We start from the raw sequence: 24,237 nt of genomic DNA on the forward strand, positions 1-24,237 counted from the left end.
TCCTCCTTGACCCGGAGAAGGCACTCCACCTTTTTCCGGTTGAGAATCATGGCCTCGGATTTGGAGGTGCTGATTCTCATGCCTGCCACTTCACACGTGGTGGCGAACCGATCCAGTGATCGTTGGAGGTCACGGGCCGATGACGCCAACAGGACCACATCATCTGCAAAGAGCAGAGACCCGATCCTGAGGTCACCAAACCAGACCCCCTCAACACCATGACTGCACCTAGAAATTCTGTCCATAAAAGTTATGAACAGAATTGGTGACAAAGGGCAGCCCTGGCGGAGACCAACCCTTTGATTCAGCAATTTGTATACCAATTTATTCAAATGAACAATGGTGAATCAACCAGTCTGATTGGCTGGTATAAATCACAATTGTGTTTTAATGATGAGGGAAAACATGAGAAAAACTAAAAATTAGTCATTTTTGTTTATTCTGACCTTTTCATGTTTTACAAGATTTCACAGCATCTTGATTAGTAGGATTAAATAAGTCTCTAAAAATAAAATATATTAACATGTTTTTTTAAAACACACATAATTTCAAGAACTGTGATTGTTGTAATTTGTCACTTCATTTCTTTTCTCAGTGATAGTATTGTAACATTGTAATAAGGAGGTCTATAATGTTACCTTCATAAATCAGGAGAATGCAGAACAGTTTGTAATATAACATAAATATATATATTATTATTATGATGCGCACTGCTGTTAAAGTGTTGCTGGATGCTGTCAATAAATGACAATACTCATAATTTTATTGCTGGTTTGACAGTATCCATGACAGCAGTACCAAAGAGAATGCAGTGAAGAGACTCATGTTCTGGTTGACTCCACTTGATGCTGAAAATGAGAAGAAATTATCGGTTGAGGAGAAAGTCAACAATGGGGAAAAAAAGTGCCTGGTACACTTTCATACCTATGCCATCTACAGAAATGGAGCTGCCTTCAATGTCAAAACCAGTGACAACCGAAGATGCGTTAATTAAAACACTGGCAATCACGGTGTGATGAGGGACAGCCGTACTGTCAAAGCCGAGTGTCATGTCATTGATGACTGAGCCATTTCTGCAGAAACAGGGAGTGAACTTCACAGTGACTTGTCAGAATTATGACACGATGGTTAATTTGGGAAATCGACAAACAAATTACCTAAATGATACCACTTCCATGAACCTAAAGGAAGAAAATTGTTCCTTGAACAATGGTTGAAGCTGCAAGAAAACAAAATAAACCACAAATTAAACAAATCCTTCTTCTTTGATTTGCAACAGGTGTGGAGCAGGGATGACCAGCTTTAAAACCCAAACTTTTGACAGCATACCTGTGATTTTATCATTGAAGCTCGACTTTTAAAAGCTTCAGAAGATGTATCCTGCAGGTCACTTGAAAATGTGCTGAGACGTGATCTAAATGACACACTTATTGTAACAGCTGCAGATGTGGTTGTTGTCATGGCAGGAGTTGTAGTTGCTGCAACTGTGGTTGTTGTAGTTGCAGGCTCAGTAGTTAAAGGAACTGGACCAGCTGTAAAAAATATTTTTAATAGATTATTGACTGAAACCAAAAACTTTGTCTTTCTTTGATTTCTTTGCGTTTACTTACATATAATTTGGATTGAGGATGCAGACAGAGCCACACTTAAGGTCTCATTGCTACTTGCTGCAATTGCTAAAGTTTCAGCAACTTCGTCATTATTTGGGAGGTCAGAAATGGGGATATTGTTGCGGAGCACAACCCCAATATCAGCTGCAGTTGCATCTTCTCGTACTTGTAGACGCACAGCACGGCTACATTAAAAGACAGAAATCAGAGGTATTGAGAGAGATCTGTAGATTTCTAATGTTCAAATTAACACAGGAAACACAAAAAATACATGATGACCTGTATTCAGTTATTGACTGAAAAATACTTACCGGAATTGTTTCACAAAGCAGCGGACAAATCTCTCTCCATATTTTCTTATGTAGATAGGTGTACACTGTAAAAAGTGAATTGTGGAAATGAATTATTAAAAATGTATAACACTATAACATGTATGTTTTTGAACCATCAAAAATATATTGAAACATGACATTTTCTTAAATACCTCCAAGGTTTGCACTGGTGTAGGACTGAATTACAACTTGGACTTCGACTGACTTGGATTCAATTTGGATCCAAATTGATTAAATTCAACTACCAACTAATTAATATTATTAAATTTAACAACTGATTTGAATGGACTTAATTGTGTATACTTTTCTTAAATCGAAATTCTAAAAGTCAATAATGGAAAGAATTGTATACAAAGGTCAACATACCGTGTCTATTACTCGACGTTCAAGTTCTTTGTATGTTGTGCTGTTTGGGTTAGTCAGTTCTTCTTGAAAAGTCTCTTGAGGTAAAGTTGCTGAAACAATATAGATTGGCTCAACACCTGAACTTCCTGATGTGGTTGGTGATGCTGTAGTTGCAGAAGTTGTGGATGGACTTGTGGATGTTGAACTTGATGTTTGACTGCTTGTTGCTGATGTTGTTGGTGACGATGTAGTTGCAGAAGTTGTGGATGGACTTGTTGTTGAACTTGATGTTTGACTGGTTGTTGCTGATGTGGTTGGTGATGATGTAGTTGCAGAAGTTGTGGATGGACTTGTGGATGTTGAACTAGATGTTTGACTGGTTGTTGCTGCTGTTGTTGGTGATGATGTAGTTGCAGAAGTTGTGGATGGACTTGTGGATGTTGAACTAGATGTGGTTGTTGTAGTTGCAGGCTCAGTAGTTAAAGGAACTGGACCAGCTGTAAAAAATATTTTTAATAGATTATTGACTGAAACCAAAAACTTTGTCTTTCTTTGATTTCTTTGCGTTTACTTACATATAGTTTGGATTGAGGATGCGGACAGAGCCACACTTAAGGTCTCATTGCTACTTGCTGCAATTGCTAAAGTTTCAGCAACTTCGTCATTATTTGGGAGGTCAGAAATGGGGATATTGTTGCGGAGCACAACCCCAATATCAGCTGCAGTTGCATCTTCTCGTACTTGTAGACGCACAGCACGGCTACATTAAAAGACAGAAATCAGAGGTATTGAGAGACATCTGTAGATTTCTAATGTTCAAATTAACACAGGAAACACAAAAAATACATGATGACCTGTATTCAGTTATTGACTGAAAAATACTTACCGGAATTGTTTCACAAAGCAGCGGACAAATCTCTCTCCATATTTTCTTGTGTAGATAGGTGTACACTGTAAAAAGTGAATTGTGGAAATGAATTATTAAAAATGTATAACACTATAACATGTATGTTTTTGAACCATCAAAAATATATTGAAACATGACATTTTCTTAAATACCTCCAAGGTTTGCACTGGTTAAATTCAACTACCAACTAATTAATATTATTAAATTTAACAACTGATTTGAATGGACTTAATTGTGTATACTTTTCTTAAATCGAAATTCTAAAAGTCAATAATGGAAAGAATTGTATACAAAGGTCAACATACCGTGTCTATTACTCGACGTTCAAGTTCTTTGTATGTTGTGCTGTTTGGGTTAGTCAGTTCTTCTTGAAAAGTCTCTTGAGGTAAAGTTGCTGAAACAATATAGATTGGCTCAACACCTGAACTTCCTGATGTGGTTGGTGATGCTGTAGTTGCAGAAGTTGTGGATGGACTTGTGGATGTTGAACTTGATGTTTGACTGCTTGTTGCTGATGTTGTTGGTGACGATGTAGTTGCAGAAGTTGTGGATGGACTTGTTGTTGAACTTGATGTTTGACTGGTTGTTGCTGATGTGGTTGGTGATGATGTAGTTGCAGAAGTTGTGGATGGACTTGTGGATGTTGAACTAGATGTTTGACTGGTTGTTGCTGCTGTTGTTGGTGATGATGTAGTTGCAGAAGTTGTGGATGGACTTGTGGATGTTGAACTAGATGTGGTTGTTGTAGTTGCAGGCTCAGTAGTTAAAGGAACTGGACCAGCTGTAAAAAATATTTTTAATAGATTATTGACTGAAACCAAAAACTTTGTCTTTCTTTGATTTCTTTGCGTTTACTTACATATAGTTTGGATTGAGGATGCGGACAGAGCCACACTTAAGGTCTCATTGCTACTTGCTGCAATTGCTAAAGTTTCAGCAACTTCGTCATTATTTGGGAGGTCAGAAATGGGGATATTGTTGCGGAGCACAACCCCAATATCAGCTGCAGTTGCATCTTCTCGTACTTGTAGACGCACAGCACGGCTACATTAAAAGACAGAAATCAGAGGTATTGAGAGACATCTGTAGATTTCTAATGTTCAAATTAACACAGGAAACACAAAAAATACATGATGACCTGTATTCAGTTATTGACTGAAAAATACTTACCGGAATTGTTTCACAAAGCAGCGGACAAATCTCTCTCCATATTTTCTTGTGTAGATAGGTGTACACTGTAAAAAGTGAGTTGTGGAAATGAATTATTAAAAATGTATAACACTATAACATGTATGTTTTTGAACCATCAAAAATATATTGAAACATGACATTTTCTTAAATACCTCCAAGGTTTGCACTGGTTAAATTCAACTACCAACTAATTAATATTATTAAATTTAACAACTGATTTGAATGGACTTAATTGTGTATACTTTTCTTAAATCGAAATTCTAAAAGTCAATAATGGAAAGAATTGTATACAAAGGTCAACATACCGTGTCTATTACTCGACGTTCAAGTTCTTTGTATGTTGTGCTGTTTGGGTTAGTCAGTTCTTCTTGAAAAGTCTCTTGAGGTAAAGTTGCTGAAACAATATAGATTGGCTCAACACCTGAACTTCCTGATGTGGTTGGTGATGCTGTAGTTGCAGAAGTTGTGGATGGACTTGTTGTTGAACTTGATGTTTGACTGGTTGTTGCTGATGTGGTTGGTGATGATGTAGTTGCAGAAGTTGTGGATGGACTTGTGGATGTTGAACTAGATGTTTGACTGGTTGTTGCTGCTGTTGTTGGTGATGATGTAGTTGCAGAAGTTGTGGATGGACTTGTGGATGTTGAACTAGATGTTTGACTGGTTGTTGCTGATGTGGTTGGTGAGGATGTAGTTGCAGAAGTTGTGGATGGACTTGTTGATGTTGAACTTGATGTTTGACTGCTTGTTGCTGATCTGGTTGGTGACGATGTAGTTGCAGAAGTTGTGGATGGACTTGTTGCGGTTGAACTTGATGTTTGACTGGTTGTTGCAGAGGTGGTTGTTGACGATGTAGTTGCAGAAGTTGTGGATGGACTTGTTGCTGTTGAACTTGATGTTTGAGTGGTTGTTGCAGAGGTGGTTGTTGACGATGTAGTTGCAGAAGTTGTGGATGGACTTGTTGTTGTAGAACTTGATGTTTGACTGGTTGTTGCTGATGTGGTTGGTGACGATGTAGTTGCAGAAGTTGTGGATGGACTTGTTGTTGTTGAACTCGATGTTTGACTGGTTGTTGCTGATGTGGTTGGTAATGATGTAGTTGCAGAAGTTGTGGATGGACTTGTTGTTGTTGAACTTGATGTTTGACTGGTTGTTGCTGATGTTGTTGGTGACGATGTAGTTGCAGAAGTTGTGGATGGACTTGTTGTTGAACTTGATGTTTGACTGGTTGTTGCTGATGTGGTTGGTGACGATGTAGTTACTGAAGTTGTGGATGGACTTGTTGTTGAACTTGATGTTTGACTGGTTGTTGCTGATGTGGTTGGTGATGATGTAGTTGCAGAACTTGTGGATGGACTTGTTGTTGAACTTGATGTTTCACTGGTTGTTGCTGATGTGGTTGGTGACGATGTAGTTGCAGAAGTTCTGGATGGACTTGCTGTAGAACTTGATGTTTGACTGGTTGTTGCTGATGTGGTTGGTGACGATGTAGTTGTAGAAGTTGTGGATGGACTTGTTGCTGTAGAACTTGATGTTTGACTGGTTGTTGCTGATGTGGTTGGTGATGATGTAGCTGCAGAAGTTGTGGATGGACTTGTTGCTGTTGAACTAGTTGTTTGACTGGTTGTTGCTGATGTGGTTGGTGACGATGTAGTTGCAGAAGTTGTGGAGGGACTTGTTGTTGTAGAACTTGATGTTTGACTGGTTATTGCTGATGTGGTTGCTGACGATGTAGTTGCAGAAGTTGTGGATGGACTTGTTGCTGTTGAACTTGATGTTTGACTGGTTGTTGCTGATGTGGTTGGTGACGATGTAGTTGCAGAGGTTGTGGATGGACTTGTTGCTGTAGAACTTGATGTTTGACTGGTTGTTGCTGATGTGGTTGGTGACGATGTAGTTGCAGAAGTTGTGGAGGGACTTGTTGAGGTTGAACTTGATGTTTGACTGGATGTTGCTGATGTGGTTGGTGACGATGTAGTTGCTGAAGTTGTGGATGGACCTGTTGTTGTAGAACTTGATGTTTGACTGGTTGTTGCTGATGTGGTTGGTGACGTTGTAGTTGCAGAAGTTGTGGATGGACTTGTTGTTGAACTTGATGTTTGAATGGTTGTGGCTGATGTGGTTGGTGACGATGTAGTTACAGAAGTTGTGGATGGACTTATTGTTGTTGAACTAGATGTTTGACTCGTTGTTGGTGATGATGTAGTTGCAGAAGTTGTAGATGGACTTGTTGTTGTTGAACTTGATGTTTGACTGGTTGTTGCTGATGTTGTTGGTGACGATGTAGTTGCAGAAGTTGTGGATGGACTTGTTGTTGAACTTGATGTTTGACTGGTTGTTGCTGATGTGGTTGGTGACGATGTAGTTACAGAAGTTGTGGATGGACTTGTTGTTGAACTTGATGTTTGACTGGTTGTTGCTGATGTGGTTGGTGATGATGTAGTTGCAGAACTTGTGGATGGACTTGTTGTTGAACTTGATGTTTGACTGGTTGTTGCTGATGTGGTTGGTGACGATGTAGTTGCAGAAGTTGTGGATGGACTTGCTGTAGAACTTGATGTTTGACTGGTTGTTGCTGATGTGGTTGGTGACGATGTAGTTGTAGAAGTTGTGGATGGACTTGTTGCTGTAGAACTTGATGTTTGACTGGTTGTTGCTGATGTGGTTGGTGACGATGTAGCTGCAGAAGTTGTGGATGGACTTGTTGCTGTTGAACTAGTTGTTTGACTGGTTGTTGCTGATGTGGTTGGTGACGATGTAGTTGCAGAAGTTGTGGAGGGACTTGTTGTTGTAGAACTTGATGTTTGACTGGTTGTTGCTGATGTGGTTGGTGACGATGTAGTTGCAGAAGTTGTGGATGGACTTGTTGTTGTTGAACTTGATGTTTGACTGGTTGTTGCTGATGTTGTTGGTGACGATGTAGTTGCAGAAGTTGTGGATGGACTTGTTGTTGAACTTGATGTTTGACTGGTTGTTGTTGATGTTGTTGGTGACGATGTAGTTGCAGAAGTTGTGGATGGACTTATTGAACTTGATGTTTGACTGGTTGTTGCTGATGTGGTTGGTGACGATGTAGTTGCAGAAGTTGTGGATGGACTTGTTGCTGTTGAACTTGATGTTTGACTGGTTGTTGCTGATGTGGTTGGTGACGATGTAGTTGCAGAGGTTGTGGATGGACTTGTTGCTGTAGAACTTGATGTTTGACTGGTTGTTGCTGATGTGGTTGGTGACGATGTAGTTGCAGAAGTTGTGGAGGGACTTGTTGAGGTTGAACTTGATGTTTGACTGGATGTTGCTGATGTGGTTGGTGACGATGTAGTTGCTGAAGTTGTGGATGGACCTGTTGTTGTAGAACCTGATGTTTGACTGGTTGTTGCTGATGTGGTTGGTGACGTTGTAGTTGCAGAAGTTGTGGATGGACTTGTTGTTGAACTTGATGTTTGAATGGTTGTGGCTGATGTGGTTGGTGACGATGTAGTTACAGAAGTTGTGGATGGACTTATTGTTGTTGAACTAGATGTTTGACTCGTTGTTGGTGATGATGTAGTTGCAGAAGTTGTAGATGGACTTGTTGTTGTTGAACTTGATGTTTGACTGGTTGTTGCTGATGTTGTTGGTGACGATGTAGTTGCAGAAGTTGTGGATGGACTTGTTGTTGAACTTGATGTTTGACTGGTTGTTGCTGATGTGGTTGGTGACGATGTAGTTACAGAAGTTGTGGATGGACTTGTTGAACTTGATGTTTGACTGGTTGTTGCTGATGTGGTTGGTGATGATGTAGTTGCAGAACTTGTGGATGGACTTGTTGTTGAACTTGATGTTTGACTGGTTGTTGCTGATGTGGTTGGTGACGATGTAGTTGCAGAAGTTGTGGATGGACTTGCTGTAGAACTTGATGTTTGACTGGTTGTTGCTGATGTGGTTGGTGACGATGTAGTTGTAGAAGTTGTGGATGGACTTGTTGCTGTAGAACTTGATGTTTGACTGGTTGTTGCTGATGTGGTTGGTGACGATGTAGCTGCAGAAGTTGTGGATGGACTTGTTGCTGTTGAACTAGTTGTTTGACTGGTTGTTGCTGATGTGGTTGGTGACGATGTAGTTGCAGAAGTTGTGGAGGGACTTGTTGTTGTAGAACTTGATGTTTGACTGGTTGTTGCTGATGTGGTCGGTGATGTTGTAGTTGCAGAAGTTGTGGATGGACTTGTTGCTGTTGAACTTGATGTTTGACTGGTTGTTGCTGATGTGGTTGGTGACGATGTAGTTGCAGAAGTTGTGGATGGACTTGTTGTTGTTGAACTTGATGTTTGACTGGTTGTTGCTGATGTTGTTGGTGACGATGTAGTTGCAGAAGTTGTGGATGGACTTGTTGTTGAACTTGATGTTTGACTGGTTGTTGTTGATGTTGTTGGTGACGATGTAGTTGCAGAAGTTGTGGATGGACTTATTGAACTTGATGTTTGACTGGTTGTTGCTGATGTGGTTGGTGACGATGTAGTTGCAGAAGTTGTGGATGGACTTGTTGTTGTTGAACTCGATGTTTGACTGGTTGTTGCTGATGTGGTTGGTAAGGATGTAGTTGCAGAAGTTGTGGATGGACTTGTTGTTGTTGAACTTGATGTTTGACTGGTTGTTGCCGATGTTGTTGGTGACGATGTAGTTGCAGAAGTTGTGGATGGACTTGTTGTTGAACTTGATGTTTGACTGGTTGTTGCTGATGTGGTTGGTGACGATGTAGTTACAGAAGTTGTGGATGGACTTGTTGTTGAACTTGATGTTTGACTGGTTGTTGCTGATGTGGTTGGTGATGATGTAGTTGCAGAACTTGTGGATGGACTTGTTGTTGAACTTGATGTTTCACTGGTTGTTGCTGATGTGGTTGGTGACGATGTAGTTGCAGAAGTTGTGGATGGACTTGTTGCTGTTGAACTAGATGTTTGACTGGTTGTGGCTGATGTGGTTGGTGATGATGTAGTTGCAGAAGTTGTGGATGGACTTGTTGGGTCTGATGTGGATGTTTGACTGCCTGTTGTTGTGGTATTGGTTTCTGCCATTACCAAGGCATGAACAACTAAAAAGGTAGAATATAATATTTCAATCTTTATGTCAGTTTTTTTTGCAGTCATTCAGTTTTATCTGATATTCCTGTTTTAGAAATGTAATTCAATTTGTTATTTAACTTTTGCAGTTGTTCCTTTTATCGGTGGCAGTCAACACAGATTAATTTAAGGCACTTCACATTTTCATTTAAAATATTTAGTCATATATAAATAGATATAGTTATGTATTTATTTTTAAAGTTTGCAACTACTTAAGTATGCAACCATATGACACTGACTACTGTTGATTTTTCAGTAATTTAAAATATCTGTATTAATTCAAAGTTGCTGAAAAATTATTTCACATAAATTGTTCCATAATGTAGTATTCCTGTGTCTGATTTAAGATATTTTCATTTTTCATTGTATTTGTTCTGAATATTAAACTTAATATTATGCTTACCTGATAAAATGAGCAAAGCTGATATATGCCATCTCACACTCATCTTTTCTTTCTGTTAATGTGTAAAATCAAACATAAATTTATTTCAGAATTATAACTCTCTTGTGAGACATTATTTTAAGTCAATTTATGAAATGCTGGTGATGCATTTTTGTTGTTGTACATTCCTTAATTTCTATGATACAGAGACATTCATATGGGCTAATTTTAAGATTAAAATCACTTTATCATCAAACTATATGACATTTTAAAACACCATAATCTAAACAAGCTTCTCATTATCATGGTAAAATGTGTTTTTGCCTCTCCGTGTTAGACAAACAATATTTTTAACTGTATTGAAACATAAGATTAAAGATCACAAGATTAAAAATCAAAAACAATTTCAAACATTTCCTCATTACCTATTATTAGAATAATATTTGCAAGATTTACAGATACAATCCTGTTTGTATGTATATATATACACATATATAAGAGAAATAGAAATAAAGCTCTAAAATCCCACCTTGACTTCAAAGATTTTCTAGTATCTTTAGGTGAATCCTCCTCTGTGATGCTGCTGCTTGCTCCCTCAGTGTAACTGGCCATATTTATAAGGTGGACTTTTCAAAGGTACTTTAGTAAGTGACGCAGTAAATATGTGATCCATGTTTTAGAAATGTTCTGACGCATTGCAATAAATTCCCAGGATATTTTCGTGGGTTATTATTTGCATCATACATTTGTATAGGAAGAAGTCCAACAAGTGAAACAAGTGCATGCTTCCACATTTATAAATAAAAAACAATAAACCTGCAGGTTGACTGGGTGGGGACATTTACAGGACAATAGGCAAAGACACACCTTTTTAGGGTGTTGTTCCAGCAGGCTATACACAATACAATAAATACACTGGTACCAAGGAGCAATTCAGAGACAAACTAATGTGTCTGCTGTTGCTCTGTGGGTTTAAACTGGTTTACATGGATAAAACGAATGCATTCAAAATAGATAATCTGACATATTGCTGCAATCAAGCCGAAGCCTTTGCTTTTGAGTCAAATTTGAAAACCAGAATCTTGAAAAAAAGCATATGTGTTAGTCACAATATTAGAATGGGGGTGTTGTGCTAGTCAATGTTTTGAAAATTGTTTTTCACCTACCAATCTTGTTATTCTAGCTGTACTGGAGTGTGCCTCACAAATACATAAATTTTCCTAATCACCCCAGCATGTTCAAACTCCAACTTGTTATAGTTGGAGTTTGGAGTAGGTTATAATTGCTTTCAAGACATGAAAAACTCAATCAATCAATCAATCTTTATTTATATAGCGTCTTTTACAATCAAAATTGTTTCAAGGCGCTTTACAGAATCCCAGGGCCTAACCCCAGACAAGCAACAGTGGCAGGAAAAACTCCCCTTTAACAGGAAGAAACCTTGAGCAGGACCAGGCTCATGTCGGGGGACCCTCCTGCTGATGGCCGGCTGGGTAGAGAGAGAGGAGAAGGGAGAGGACAGGTAGAGGATAGAATAAGTAGGAGAGGAGAGGAGAGGAGAGGAGAGGAGAGGATGGGCATAGAGCATAGAAATACATACAAAAATACATTATATTGAGTAAGCTGTTGGTTGAGTGGGTCAGCGGGGTCGGAGGTCATTATGCAGCTCTGAAGGCAGTGATACCTGTAAATGAATATAGAAGGAAGGGGGGGGCAGAAAAACTACACAAGAAATAGCATCACTAGTCTACTTGATGAGGAGGAGAGGAGAGGAGAGGAGAGGAAACCATGACCCAGTGCGGTGACAGAGGCCTGTCAGATAATCATGTTTCTTGACCCCGGCAGCCTTGGCCTATAGCAGCATGACTAAGATGTTAACCTAATGATTAGACGACCCCCTAAGTATGATAATTTGTATGTCTATGATAGTAACTGGAACTACAGAGTTAGTAACATGAGCTTTTTCAAAGAGGTAGGTTTTAAGCCTAATTTTTAAAGTAGAGATGGAGTCAGCCTCCCGTACCTGGACAGGGAGCTGTTAACAACTCATGTAAACTCATGTTAACAAATAGGAGAGGCCTGGAAATGTCATGGAATTTAACCCCCGGTTTGAGGGCCCGTAGCTCTGGCATATATTCACCTAAAAAGACCATTGTCTTGCCCGCAGGGGGCATTTCTTTGGCACCTGGAAATGCCCATTCGACCTCTTTCAGCTCAAGTTGGAGCGAAAGACCACATGTCCTAGAGCGGAGCAGCAGAAAAATTCTGATCAAAAATTTTGCTAACAGATCGCCATAACTCTGTTCCGGAAGCTCCTACGAGCATAGAAAATACATAATTTTGTAGCTATGAGCCTCGACTAACCCAAGAATGTCACTTTGAGAACGTTAAATTAACCAGTGCCTTGTAAAACGAGCTGATACGCCGAATGGTCCGCTCAAATCTCCTTTTAACTTAATACAAAACAGCAGGGAAAAACGGCTCAGAACTGATCAAAGCTTCGTGTTTAACTCGTCGTTTCTCCGTCACAGGATGAGCTAAAAATATGAAACGCACATGGATGTAATTTAAAGCCTTGCGGTTCTAACGAGCATGGACTTGATACAATTGGAGGGTGTTAAGCAGTCGAAATCGGCGTTTCAATATGGGTTCTGATCACAAATCTGCGTGGAGGGGTGAGCTGCTCACAACCAGCTCACAGCACAATATCAGAGGAAGGAGCACAGGAAGGTGGGGAAGGAAAGAATGACCTTTGTGCCACTTGGGGTCTGGACCCCAGAATCATAGAGCTAAGTCAGATACCCAGTATATTAGCTCTTTGACAAAAACTAAAGTTCTAAGATGTCATGGTGATGCCAGAGGTAATAATAGCTTTTATAAGATGATGTCTTTTGAATATGCAATCAAGGTCAAAAGTTGCTTTGGTTCAGACCAATTGGCAATGGCAATAGTTGTTACAGTGGCGGCTATAGAAGCAGCTGATTTGCATGGCCTTGTGAACTTCTGCAGTACATACTTGACATCGATACTTTGAAGTAATCATTGCTGCTGATGCTGGCTGAGGCAAATTCATTGTGGAATACCTTTCTGTCCCAAGTCCATTTCACAAGAGCAGGAGATTTCAAGGACTAAGAAGTAGGCAAATTGAGACAAAACCAATTTTTAAAAAACCACAACTGTTACAATGACAAGAGGAAACATGAGGACAACTACAATTGTGAGTCATTATTTTATTATTCTGATCTTTGCAGATTAGACAGGACAGAATCTCAAATAAATAGTCATTTCAAAGAAGAATAAATAATTAACATATTAAATACATGAGCGGTATTCACATTTTCTGAAATATTTGACAGTTGTCATCATTAGTCATCTTGTCTTAGTGATTGTGATGTATGCTACATTGTAATAGAATATGAGGTAAAAGAATGTGAATTATAATAAAATGTTAATAATCAAGAGGAAGATCTTTTGTGTAATATAGAAAAACATCAATTTTTGCTTACTGCTGTTACAGTGTTTCTGTAGGCAACTAATATCAAACTCTATTGGTAATTTGACAGTAACCATGACAACAGTATCAGAGAGAATGCAGTGATGAGACTGATGTTCTGCCTAACTCCGCTTGAAGCTGAAAATAAGAAGAAATTTTCGGTCGAGGAGAAAGTCAACAATGGGGTAAAAAAAGTGCCTGGTACATTTTCATACCTATGCCATCTACAGAGATGGAGCTGCCTTCAATGTCAAAACCAGTGACAATCGAGGATGCGTTAATCAAAACACTGGCAATCACGGTGTGATGAGGGACAGCCGTACTGTCAAAGCCGAGTGTCATGTCATTGATGACTGAGCCATTTCTGCAGAAACAGGGAGTGAACTTCACAGTGACTTGTCAGAATTATGACACGATGGTTAATTTGGGAAATCGACAAATTACCTAAATGATACCACTTCCATGAACCTAAAGGAAGAAAATTGTTCCTTGAACAATGGTTGAAGCTGCAAGAAAACAAACCACAAATTAAACAAATCCTTCTTCTTTGATTTGCAACAGGTGTGGAGCAGGGATGACCAGCTTTAAAACCCAAACTTTTGACAGCATACCTGTGATTTTATCATTGAAGCTCGACTTTTAAAAGCTTCAGAAGATGTATCCTGCAGGTCACTTGAAAATGTGCTGAGACGTGATCTAAATGACACACTTATTGTAACAGCTGCAGATGTGGTTGTTGTCATGGCAGGAGTTGTAGTTGCTGCAACTGTGGTTGTTGCAGTTGCAGGCTCAGTAGTTAAAGGAACTGGACCAGCTGTAAAAAATATTTTAAATAGATTATTGACTGAACCCAAAAACTTTGTCTTTCTTTGATTAAAAAAACTTGTTGCGTTTATTTACATATAGTTTGGATTGAGGATGCGGACAGAGCCACACTTAAGGTCTCATTGCTACTTGCTGCAAGTGCTAAAGTTTCAGCAACTTCGTCATTATTTGGGAGGTCAGAAATGGGGATATTGTTGCGGAGCACAACCCCAATATCAGCTGCAGTTGCATCTTCTCGTACTTGTAGACGCACAGCACGGCTACATTAAAAGACAGAAATCAGAGGTATTGAGAGAGATCTGTAGATTTCTAATGTTCAAATTAACAAAGGAAACACAAAAAATACATGATGACCTGTATTCAGTTATTGACTGAAAAATACTTACCGGAATTGTTTCACAAAGCAGCGGACAAATCTCTTTCCATATTTTCTTGTGTAGATAGGTGTACACTGTAAAAAGTGAATTGTGGAAATGAATTATTAAAAATGTATAACACTATAACATGTATGTTTTTGAACCATCAAAAATATATTGAAACATGACATTTCAATATATTTTCTAATACCTCCAAGGTTTGCACTGGTGTAGGACTGAATTACAACTTGGACTTCGACTGACTTGGATTCAATTTGGATCCAAATTGATTAAATTCAACAACTAATTAATATTATTAAATTTAACAACTGACTTGAATGGACTTAATTGTGAATACTTTGACATTTCTTTAATTGAAATTCTAAAAGTCAATATTGGAAAGGATTGTATACAAAGGTCAACATACCGTGTCTATTACTCGACTTTCAAGTTCTTTGTATGTTGTGCTGTTTGGGTTAGTGAGTTTTTCTCGAAAAGTCTCTTGAGGTAAAGTTGCTGAAACAATATAGATTGGCTGAACACCTGCAGTTGCTGATGTGGTTGGTGACGATGTAGTTGCAGAAGTTGTGGATGGACTTGTGGATGTTGAACTAGATGTTTGACTGGTTGTTGCTGATGTAGTTGCAGATGTTGTGGATGGACTTGTGGATGTTGAACTAGATGTTTGACTGGTTGTTACTGATGTGGTTGGTGACGATGTAGTTGCAGAAGTTGTGGATGGACTTGTTGTTGAACTTGATGTTTGACTGGTTGTTGCTGATGTGGTTGGTGACGATGTAGTTGCAGAAGTTGTGGATGGACTTGTTGATGTTGAACTTGATGTTTGACTGGTTGTTGCTGATGTGGTTGGTGACGATGTAGTTGCAGAAGTTGTGGATGGACTTGTTGATGTTGAACTTGATGTTTGACTGGTTGTTGCTGATGTGGTTGGTGACGATGTAGTTGCAGAAGTTGTGGATGAACTTGTTGATGTTGAACTTGATGTTTGACTGGTTGTTGCTGATGTTGTTGGTGATGATGTAGTTGCAGAAGTTGTGGATGGACTTGTTGATGTTGAAATTGATGTTTGACTGGTTGTTGCTGATGTGGTTGGTGACGATGTAGCTGCAGTAGATGTGGATGGACTTGTTGTTGTTGAACTTGATGTTTGACTGGTTGTTGCTGATGTGGTTGGTGATGATGTAGATGCAGAAGTTGTGGAGGGACTTGTTGCTGTTGTACTTGATGTTTGACTGGTTGTGGCTGATGTGGTTGGTGACGATGTAGTTGCAGAAGTTGTGGATGTTGAACTAGTTGTTTGACTGGTTGTGGCTGATGTGGTTGGTGACGATGTAGTTGCAGAAGTTGTGGATGGACTTGTTGATGTTGAACTTGATGTTTGACTGGTTGTTGCTGATGTGGTTGGTGACGATGTAGCTGCAGAAGTTGTGGATGGACTTGTTGCTGTTGAACTAGTTGTTTGACTGGTTGTTGCTGATGTGGTTGGTGACGATGTAGTTGCAGAAGTTGTGGAGGGACTTGTTGTAGAACTTGATGTTTGACTGGTTATTGCTGATGTGGTTGCTGACGATGTAGTTGCAGAAGTTGTGGATGGACTTGTTGCTGTTGAACTTGATGTTTGACTGGTTGTTGCTGATGTGGTTGGTGACGATGTAGTTGCAGAGGTTGTGGATGGACTTGTTGCTGTAGAACTTGATGTTTGACTGGTTGTTGCTGATGTGGTTGGTGACGATGTAGTTGCAGAAGTTGTGGAGGGACTTGTTGAGGTTGAACTTGATGTTTGACTGGATGTTGCTGATGTGGTTGGTGACGATGTAGTTGCTGAAGTTGTGGATGGACCTGTTGTTGTAGAACTTGATGTTTGACTGGTTGTTGCTGATGTGGTTGGTGACGTTGTAGTTGCAGAAGTTGTGGATGGACTTGTTGATGTTGAACTTGATGTTTGACTGGTTGTTGCTGATGTGGTTGGTGACGATGTAGATGCAGAAGTTGTGGAGGGACTTGTTGCTGTTGTACTTGATGTTTGACTGGTTGTTGCTGATGTGGTTGGTGACGATGTTGTTGCAGAAGTTGTGGATGGACTTGTTGATGTTGAACTAGTTGTTTGACTGGTTGTTGCTGATGTGGTTGGTGACGATGTTGTTGCAGAAGTTGTGGATGGACTTGTTAATGTTGAACTAGACGTTTGACTTGTTGCTGATGTGGTTGGTGACGACGTAGTTGCAGAAGTTGTGGATGCACTTGTTGCTGTTGAACTTGATGTTTGACTGGTTGTGGCTGATGTGGTTGGTGATGATGTAGTTGCAGAAGATATGGATGGACTTGTTGATGTTGAACTTGATGTTTGACTAGTTGTTGCTGATGTGGTTGGTGACGATGTAGTTACAGAAGTTGTGGATGGACTTGTTGATGTTGAACTTGATGTTTGACTGGTTGTTGCTGATGTGGTTGGTGATGATGTAGATGCAGAAGTTGTGGAGGGACTTGTTGCTGTTGTAATTGATGTTTGACTGGTTGTGGCTGATGTGGTTGGTGGCGATGTAGTCGCAGAAGTTGTGGATGGACTTGTTGTTGAACTTGATGTTTGACTGGTTGTTGCTGATGTGGTTGGTGATGATGTAGTTGCAGAAGTTGTGGATGGACTTGTTGTTGTTGAACTTGATGTTTGACTGCTTGTTGCTGATGTTGGTGACGATGTAGTTGCAGAAGTTGTGGATGGACTTGTTGATGTTGAACTTGATATTTGACTGGTTGTTGCTGATGTGGTTGGTGACGATGTAGTTGCAAAAGTTCTGGATGGACTTGTTGATGTTGAACTTGATATTTGACTGGTTGTTGCTGATGTGGTTGGTGACGATGTAGATGCAGAAGTTGTGGAGGGACTTGTTGCTGTTGTAATTGATGTTTGACTGGTTGTGGCTGATGTGGTTGGTGATGACGTAGTTGCAGAAGTTGTGGATGGACTTGTTGATGTTGAACTTGATGTTTGACTGGTTGTTGCTGATGTGGTTGGTGATGATGTAGTTGCAGAAGTTGTGGATGGACTGCTTGTTGCTGATGTTGGTGACGATGTAGTTGCAGAAGTTGTGGATGGACTTGTTGATGTTGAACTTGATATTTGACTGGTTGTTGCTGATGTGGTTGGTGACGATGTAGTTGCAGAAGTTGTGGATGGACTTGCTGTTGAACTTGATGTTTGACTGCTTGTTGCTGATGTTGTTGGTGACGATGTAGTCGCAGAAGTTGTGGATGGACTTGTTGTTGAACTTGATGTTTGACTGGTTGTGGCTGATGTGGTTGGTGATGATGTAGTTGCAGAAGTTGTGGATGGACTTGTTGATGTTGAACTTGATGTTTGACTGGTTGTTGCTGATGTGGTTGGTGATGATGTAGTTGCAGAAGTTGTGGATGGACTTGCTGTTGAACTTGATGTTTGACTGCTTGTTGCTGAAGTTGTTGGTGACGATGTAGTTGCAGAAGTTGTGGATGGACTTGTTGTTGAACTTGATGTTTGACTGGTTGTTGCTGATGTGGTTGGTGATGATGTAGTTGCAGAAGTTGTGGATGGACTGCTTGTTGCTGATGTTGGTGACGATGTAGTTGCAGAAGTTGTGGATGGACTTGTTGATGTTGAACTTGATATTTGACTGGTTGTTGCTGATGTGGTTGGTGACGATGTAGTTGCAAAAGTTGTGGATGGACTTGTTGATGTTGAACTTGATATTTGACTGGTTGTTGCTGATGTGGTTGGTGACGATGTAGTTGCAGAAGTTGTGGATGGACTTGTTGTTGTTGAACTTGATGTTTGACTGCTTGTTTTTTTTTTTTTTTGACTGTACCGTCACCAAGAAATGAACAACTAAAATAGGTGGAATATAATATTTAGATTTCTAGAGTTTTTTGCAGTCATTCACTATTATCTGAAGTTCCCGTTTAAGAAATGTAATTCTGATTTCAGGCACTTCCAATTTTAATTTAAAATATTTACTCATATATCTATCGATATAATTTTTGGGGGTTAGGATTTTTTTTTTTTTTTTACAGTTTGCAACCACCTACCATAAGACACTGACTGCTGTTGAATTTTTAATTCAAATTTTCTGTGTTAATTCAAAGTTGGTGAAGAATTTATTTAAGGTAAATGTTGGCAGTGATTATGCTGTTGCTTAAAAAACCATCACTGGATCCTGACATATTAGCAAATTATAGGCTGATATCCAACCTTCCTTTTATCTCTAAAATTCTTGAGAAGGTTGTGGTGACTCAGTAACTGGAGCACCTGCAGAGAAACTGCCTGTTTGAGATGTTTCAGTCAGGCTTTAGAGCTCACCATGGCACAGAAACAGCACTTATTAAAGTTACTAATGATGTTATAGCTTCAGATCATGGACTGGTTACTATGCTGGTTCTGCTGGACCTCAGTGCTGCTTTTGATACAGTTGATCACAGCATCCTGTCACATAGATTGAAACATATGATTGGGATTAAAAGGACAGCCCTAGAGTGGTTTAGATCGTATTTATCAAATAAATACCAGTTTGCTCATGTCCATGGCATTCCCTCTTCATACAATAGGGTTAGCCATGGAGTTCCACAAGGTTCTGTACTTGGACCAATTCTTTTCACCTTGTACATGCTCCCCTTAGGAAACATTATTCGGCAGCATAGGATAAATTTTCATTGTTATTCTGATGACACTCAGCTACATTTATCCATGAAACCAGAGGAGACAGAGAAGTTAGTGAAGACCTGTCATAAAGACATAAAGTCCTGGATGTCTTCAAATTTCCTCCTCCTTAACGCAGGAAAAACTCAGGTCATGGTGTTTGGTCCTCAACCTCTCACAGATTGATTAGATCACATGATCACTCTAGATGGTATCTCATTAACATCTAGTCTCTGTAAGGAATCTTGGAGTAACCAAAATCTGTCCAACTCATAAATTAAAATAGTCTCTAGAAGTGCCTTTTTTCACTTGAGGAACATCACAAAGATCAGGAAACTACTGACGCAACATGATGCTGAAAAGTTAGTCCAGCATTTGTTACTTCCAGGCTGGACTATTGTAGTTCTTTATTATCAGGGTATCCAAACAACTCTTTAAGAAGCCTCCAGGTGATCCAAAATGCTGCAGCTAGAGTTTTGATAGGTATTGACAAAAGAGATCACATGACTCCTGGACTGGCGTCTCTTCATTGGCTGCCCATTAAATTTAGAATAATTTTTAAAATTCTCCTTCTGACCTACAAGGTCTTCAGAGGTCTAGCTCCGTCCTACCCGGAGGAGCTAGCGACACCTTATCATCCCAATAGACTGCTCCGTTCTCAGAATGCTGGTTTACTTGTGGTCCCCAGAGTCTCTAGTTGTAGAGTGGGGGCCGAGCATTTAGCTAACAGGCCCCCCTGCTGTGGAACCAGCTCCCTGTCCAGGTACAGGAGGCTGACTCCATCTCTACTTTTAAGATTAGACTTAAAACCTACCTCTTTGAAAAAGCTTATTATCACTAATTCTGTAGTTCCAGTTACGATCATAGGCAGACAAATGATCATACTTAGAGGGTCGTCTAATCATTAGGTTAACATCTTAGTTATGCTGCTATAGGCCGAGGCTGCCGGGGTCCAGAAACATGATCACCTGACAGGCCTCTGTCACCCCACTGGGAAACGGTCTCCTCTCCTCCTCACCAAGTAGACTAGTGATGTTATTTCTTGTGTAGTTTTTCTGCACCCCACACCCCCCCTTCTGTATTCATCTACAGGTATCGCCGCCTTCAGAGTTCCATGCTGACCTGCTGACCCCGCTGACCCACACAACTTGACTGTACCGGCAGCTTATTTTACTTAATATAATGTATTTCTGTGTTTATTTCTAGGCTCTACCTATTCTCTCCTCTACCTGTCCTCCCCCTTCTTCTCTCTCTCTACCCAGCCGGCCATCAGCAGAAGGGTCCCCCAACATGAGCCTGGTCCTGCTCAAGGTTTCTTCCTGTTAAAGGGGAGTTTTTCCTGCCACTGTTGCTTGTCTGGGGTTAGGCCCTGGGATTCTGTAAAGCGCCTTGAAACAATTTTGATTGTAACAGACGCTATATAAATAAAGATTGATTGATTGTTCCATAATATAGTATTCCTGGGTCTGATTTAAGATCTTTTCATTTTTCATTGTATTTCTTCTGAATATTAAACTTAATATCATGCTTACCTGATAAAATGAAAAAAGCGGATATATGCCATCCCACACTCATCTTTTCTTTCTGTTAATGTGGAAAATCAAATAAAAAATTATTTCAGAATTATAACTGAGACACATTATTTTAAGTCAATACATGAAATACTGTTGATGCATTTATGTTGTACTAAATTCCTTAATTTCTATGATACAGAGACTTTGAAATGAGCTGATTTTAATATTAAAATCACTTAATCATGAAACTTTCTGACATTTCGAAAACACCATCATCCAAACAAGCTTCTTATTATCATGTTTAAAGGATGTGTATTTGCCTCTCTGTGTTACACAAACAATTTTAACTGTATTGAAACATAAGATTAAAAATCACAAGGTTAAAGATCAAACACAATTCAAAACATTTGTTGATTACTTATTATTGGAGTAAGACTTGCAAGATTTACACATATAATCCTGTTTGTATATGTATATATAAGAGAAATAGAAATAAAGCTCAAAAATCCCACCTTGACTTCAAAGATTTTCTAGAATCTTTTGGTGAATCCTCCTCTGTGATTCTGCAGTTTGCTTCCTGAGTGTAACTGGCCACATTTATAAGGTGGAGTTTGCAAAGGAACTTAAGTAAGTGACACAGTAAATATGCGAGCCATGTTTAAAAAATGTTCTGACGCATTACAATAAATTCCCAAGATATTTTCGTGGGCTGTTTTTTGCATCACACATTTGTATAGGGAGAAGTCCAACAAGTGAAACAAGTTCCTGCTTCCACATTTTTAATGGGGTGGGGGCGTTTACAGGACAACAGGCAAAGACCTTTTTAGTGTGAGGTTCCAGCAGGCTATACACAATACATTCACAAGTACACTGGGACCAAGGAGTAATTCATAGACAACTTAATGTGTCTGCTGAAGCATTTACTTTTGAGGCAAATATGTGAACCAGAACCTTGAAAACATGCATAATATATATATATATATATATATATATATATATATATATATATATATATATATATATATATAGTTAGAATGGGGTGTTGAGTTTGTCAAAGTTTTAGAATTTGCATTTCTCCTTTTGTTAACAGTCTTGTTATTCTTGATTTTGTACTGTGCCTCACAAATACTTAAATTTTCCAAATCACTCCATGTTCAAACTCCAACTTTTAAAAGTCACAGGTTTAAAAGTACACATGTTTTTCTGCCGCCATGTTTGTTTGCCTTGTGCAACGATGTTCAAAAGTTTTGGTGTTTTGTTCTTTGGAAGTTTTAGAAAGTTTTTCTACAAAGTTTGGTTTGATGTTTTGGTTAGATAGCTGGACATCTGCTTTGTATGTATATGAAATAATGTTTTCTGCATTTGATCCTGCTCAGAAAATATTAACAACAATAAAATACATTCATGGCTAACTTACTCAATGCTTTGGAAGTGTTTGTGCCGTATTTAGCTGTTTTTATAATTGAATTGAATTGAATTGAATTGAATCAGGTTTATTGCCATTGTTCATGTAATACACAGTATTACACAAACTAGGAATTTTTCTTGGTGTGACGCTGCGACATTCAACATAAGAACACAACACTAGAAATAGTGCAGGTCAATGCAGGAGTAATGTATTGTTCATGAGTCCGACTGGCTGCTGTACGTGGTGCTTAAGTGATAAGTCACTTGGTGTTCAGCAGCCTGATGGCAGAGGGGAAGAAGCTGTTCATGTAGCGGGAGGTTTTGGTCCGAATGGACCGTAGTCTCCTGCCTGAGGGGAGGGGGGAAAACAGTCCGTGACCAGGGTGGGAAGGGTCGGCCGTGATCCGACCTGCACGCCTCCGGGTCCTGGAGATATACAGGTCCTGGATAGATGGAAGCCTGCAGCCGATCACCTTCTCGGCAGCGCGCACGACGCGCTGCAGCCTCAGTCTGTCCCTGGCGGTGGCACCAGCGTACCACACGGTGATGGAGGAGGTGAGGACGGACTCGATGATGGCCGTATAAAACTGCGCCAACATCCTGGGAGGCAGTTTGAGCTTCCTCAGCTGCCGTAGGAAGAACATCCTTTGCTGGGCCTTCTTGATGAGGGAGCTGATGGTTGGCTCCCACTTAAGGTCCCGGGTGATGGTGGTGCCCAGGAAGCGGAAGGAGTCAGCGATGGTGATGGGGGAGTCCATGAGGGCAAGGGGGGGCAAAGGGGCTGTGACTTTCCTGAAGTCCACAATCATCTCCACTGTCTTCTGAGCGTTCAGCTGCAGGTTGTTGTGTCCGCACCAGGACACCAGTCGAGCCACCTCCCTCCTGTAGGCAGTCTCATCGCCATTGGAGATGAGCCCGATGAGGGTGGTGTCATCCGCAAACTTGACCAGTTTGACAGACTGGTGGCTTGAGGTGCAGCAGTTAGTGTACAGGGAGAAGAGGAGGGGGGAAAGTACACAGCCCTGGGGTGATCCAGTGCTGATGGTGACGGAGTCCGAGACAGTCTTCCCCAGCCGCACATACTGCCTCCGATCCGTCAGGAAGTGAGTGATCCACCTGCAGAGGGAGTCAGGCACACTAAGCTGGGACAGCTTGTCCTGTAGCAGAGCGGGGCGGATGGTGTTGAATGCAGAGCTGAAGTCCACGAACAGGATCCTCGCGTAGGTTCCCGGGGAGTCCAGATGCTGCAGGATGGAGTGAAGGGCCAGGTTGACCGCATTGTCCACAGATCTGTTGGCTCTGTAGGCGAACTGCAGTGGATCCAGGAGGGGGGTGGTGATGGACTTGAGGTGTGGCAGGATCAGGCGCTCTAAGGACTTCATGACTACAGAGGTGAGCGCCACAGGTCTGTAGTCGTTAAGCCCAGTGATCCGTGGCTTCTTGGGAACAGGGACGATGGTTGAGGTTTTGAGGCAGGCTGGCACCTGGCACGACTCCAGGGAGGAGTTGAAGATGTCTGTGAAGACAGGAGTCAGCTCCTCTGCGCAGTGCCTCAGGGTGGAAGGAGACACGCCGTCCGGGCCAGGGGCCTTGCGCGGGTTCAACCTGGCGAACTGCCTTCGCACATCCTGTTCACTGATGGTGAATGGAGGGGGGGAACTGGTGGTAAGTGATGGGGGGGAGGGGGATGGTGAGTGATGGTGAGTGGAGGGGGGAGGAGGAGGGAACTGCCTTTGATGGAGTGAGGTCCATGGGGGCAGTGGCCCTGGGGGGAGGGGAGGTGTTGGGCGTGGCTGACGAGGTGTCAAAGCGGGCATAATGGAGGGACAGGCTCTGACAAAGGGCTTTGTCGTCCTGACCCTTTGAAGCCTGAGGCCTGTAGTCGGTGATCTGCCTCAGGCCTCTCCACACAGAAGCAGAGTCGTTAGCAGTAAACTGCTGCTGAAGTTTCTCCGAATACACAGATTTAGCTCTCCTCAGTTCCTTGCTAAACCGGTATTTGGCCTCTCTGTAGCAGTCTCTCTCCACTCTTCAGCGCTGCTTCCTTTTCTTTCCTGATCTGTCTGAGTCTCGGTGTGAACCAGGGCTTGTC

General features: G+C 40.7%; 1 protein-coding gene and 2 long non-coding RNA genes across 3 annotated transcripts; all 3 read right to left on the reverse strand.

Annotated features, from left to right (window-relative positions):
* Positions 1-3,837: 3,837 nt before the first annotated feature.
* LOC115250794 (uncharacterized) lies at positions 3,838-4,890 on the reverse strand. Its single transcript, XR_003889378.1, has 4 exons — positions 4,691-4,890; positions 4,365-4,429; positions 4,054-4,238; positions 3,838-3,975 (listed from the first exon to the last, which is right to left on the reverse strand). It is a non-coding gene; the product is annotated as an uncharacterized lncRNA (long non-coding RNA).
* A 4,394-nt stretch (positions 4,891-9,284) lies between these two features.
* On the reverse strand, positions 9,285-10,816 carry LOC115250795 (uncharacterized). Its single transcript, XR_003889379.1, has 3 exons — positions 10,393-10,816; positions 9,885-9,936; positions 9,285-9,453 (listed from the first exon to the last, which is right to left on the reverse strand). It is a non-coding gene; the product is annotated as an uncharacterized lncRNA (long non-coding RNA).
* A 2,262-nt stretch (positions 10,817-13,078) lies between these two features.
* LOC115250793 (interphotoreceptor matrix proteoglycan 1-like) lies at positions 13,079-21,387 on the reverse strand. Its single transcript, XM_029840912.1, has 9 exons — positions 21,251-21,387; positions 20,757-20,808; positions 14,965-15,053; positions 14,568-14,632; positions 14,257-14,441; positions 13,968-14,170; positions 13,801-13,862; positions 13,572-13,720; positions 13,079-13,494 (listed from the first exon to the last, which is right to left on the reverse strand). The coding sequence occupies exons 2-9, from the start codon at positions 20,797-20,799 to the stop codon at positions 13,409-13,411; spliced, it is 882 nt and encodes a 293-aa protein (XP_029696772.1). The 5' UTR covers positions 20,800-20,808; positions 21,251-21,387; the 3' UTR covers positions 13,079-13,408.
* Between the last annotated feature and the right edge of the window lie 2,850 nt (positions 21,388-24,237).

The sequence above is a fragment of the Takifugu rubripes genome, chromosome 8 (assembly GCF_901000725.2).
Source record: "Takifugu rubripes chromosome 8, fTakRub1.2, whole genome shotgun sequence".
Classification (NCBI taxonomy): Eukaryota; Metazoa; Chordata; class Actinopteri; order Tetraodontiformes; family Tetraodontidae; genus Takifugu; species Takifugu rubripes.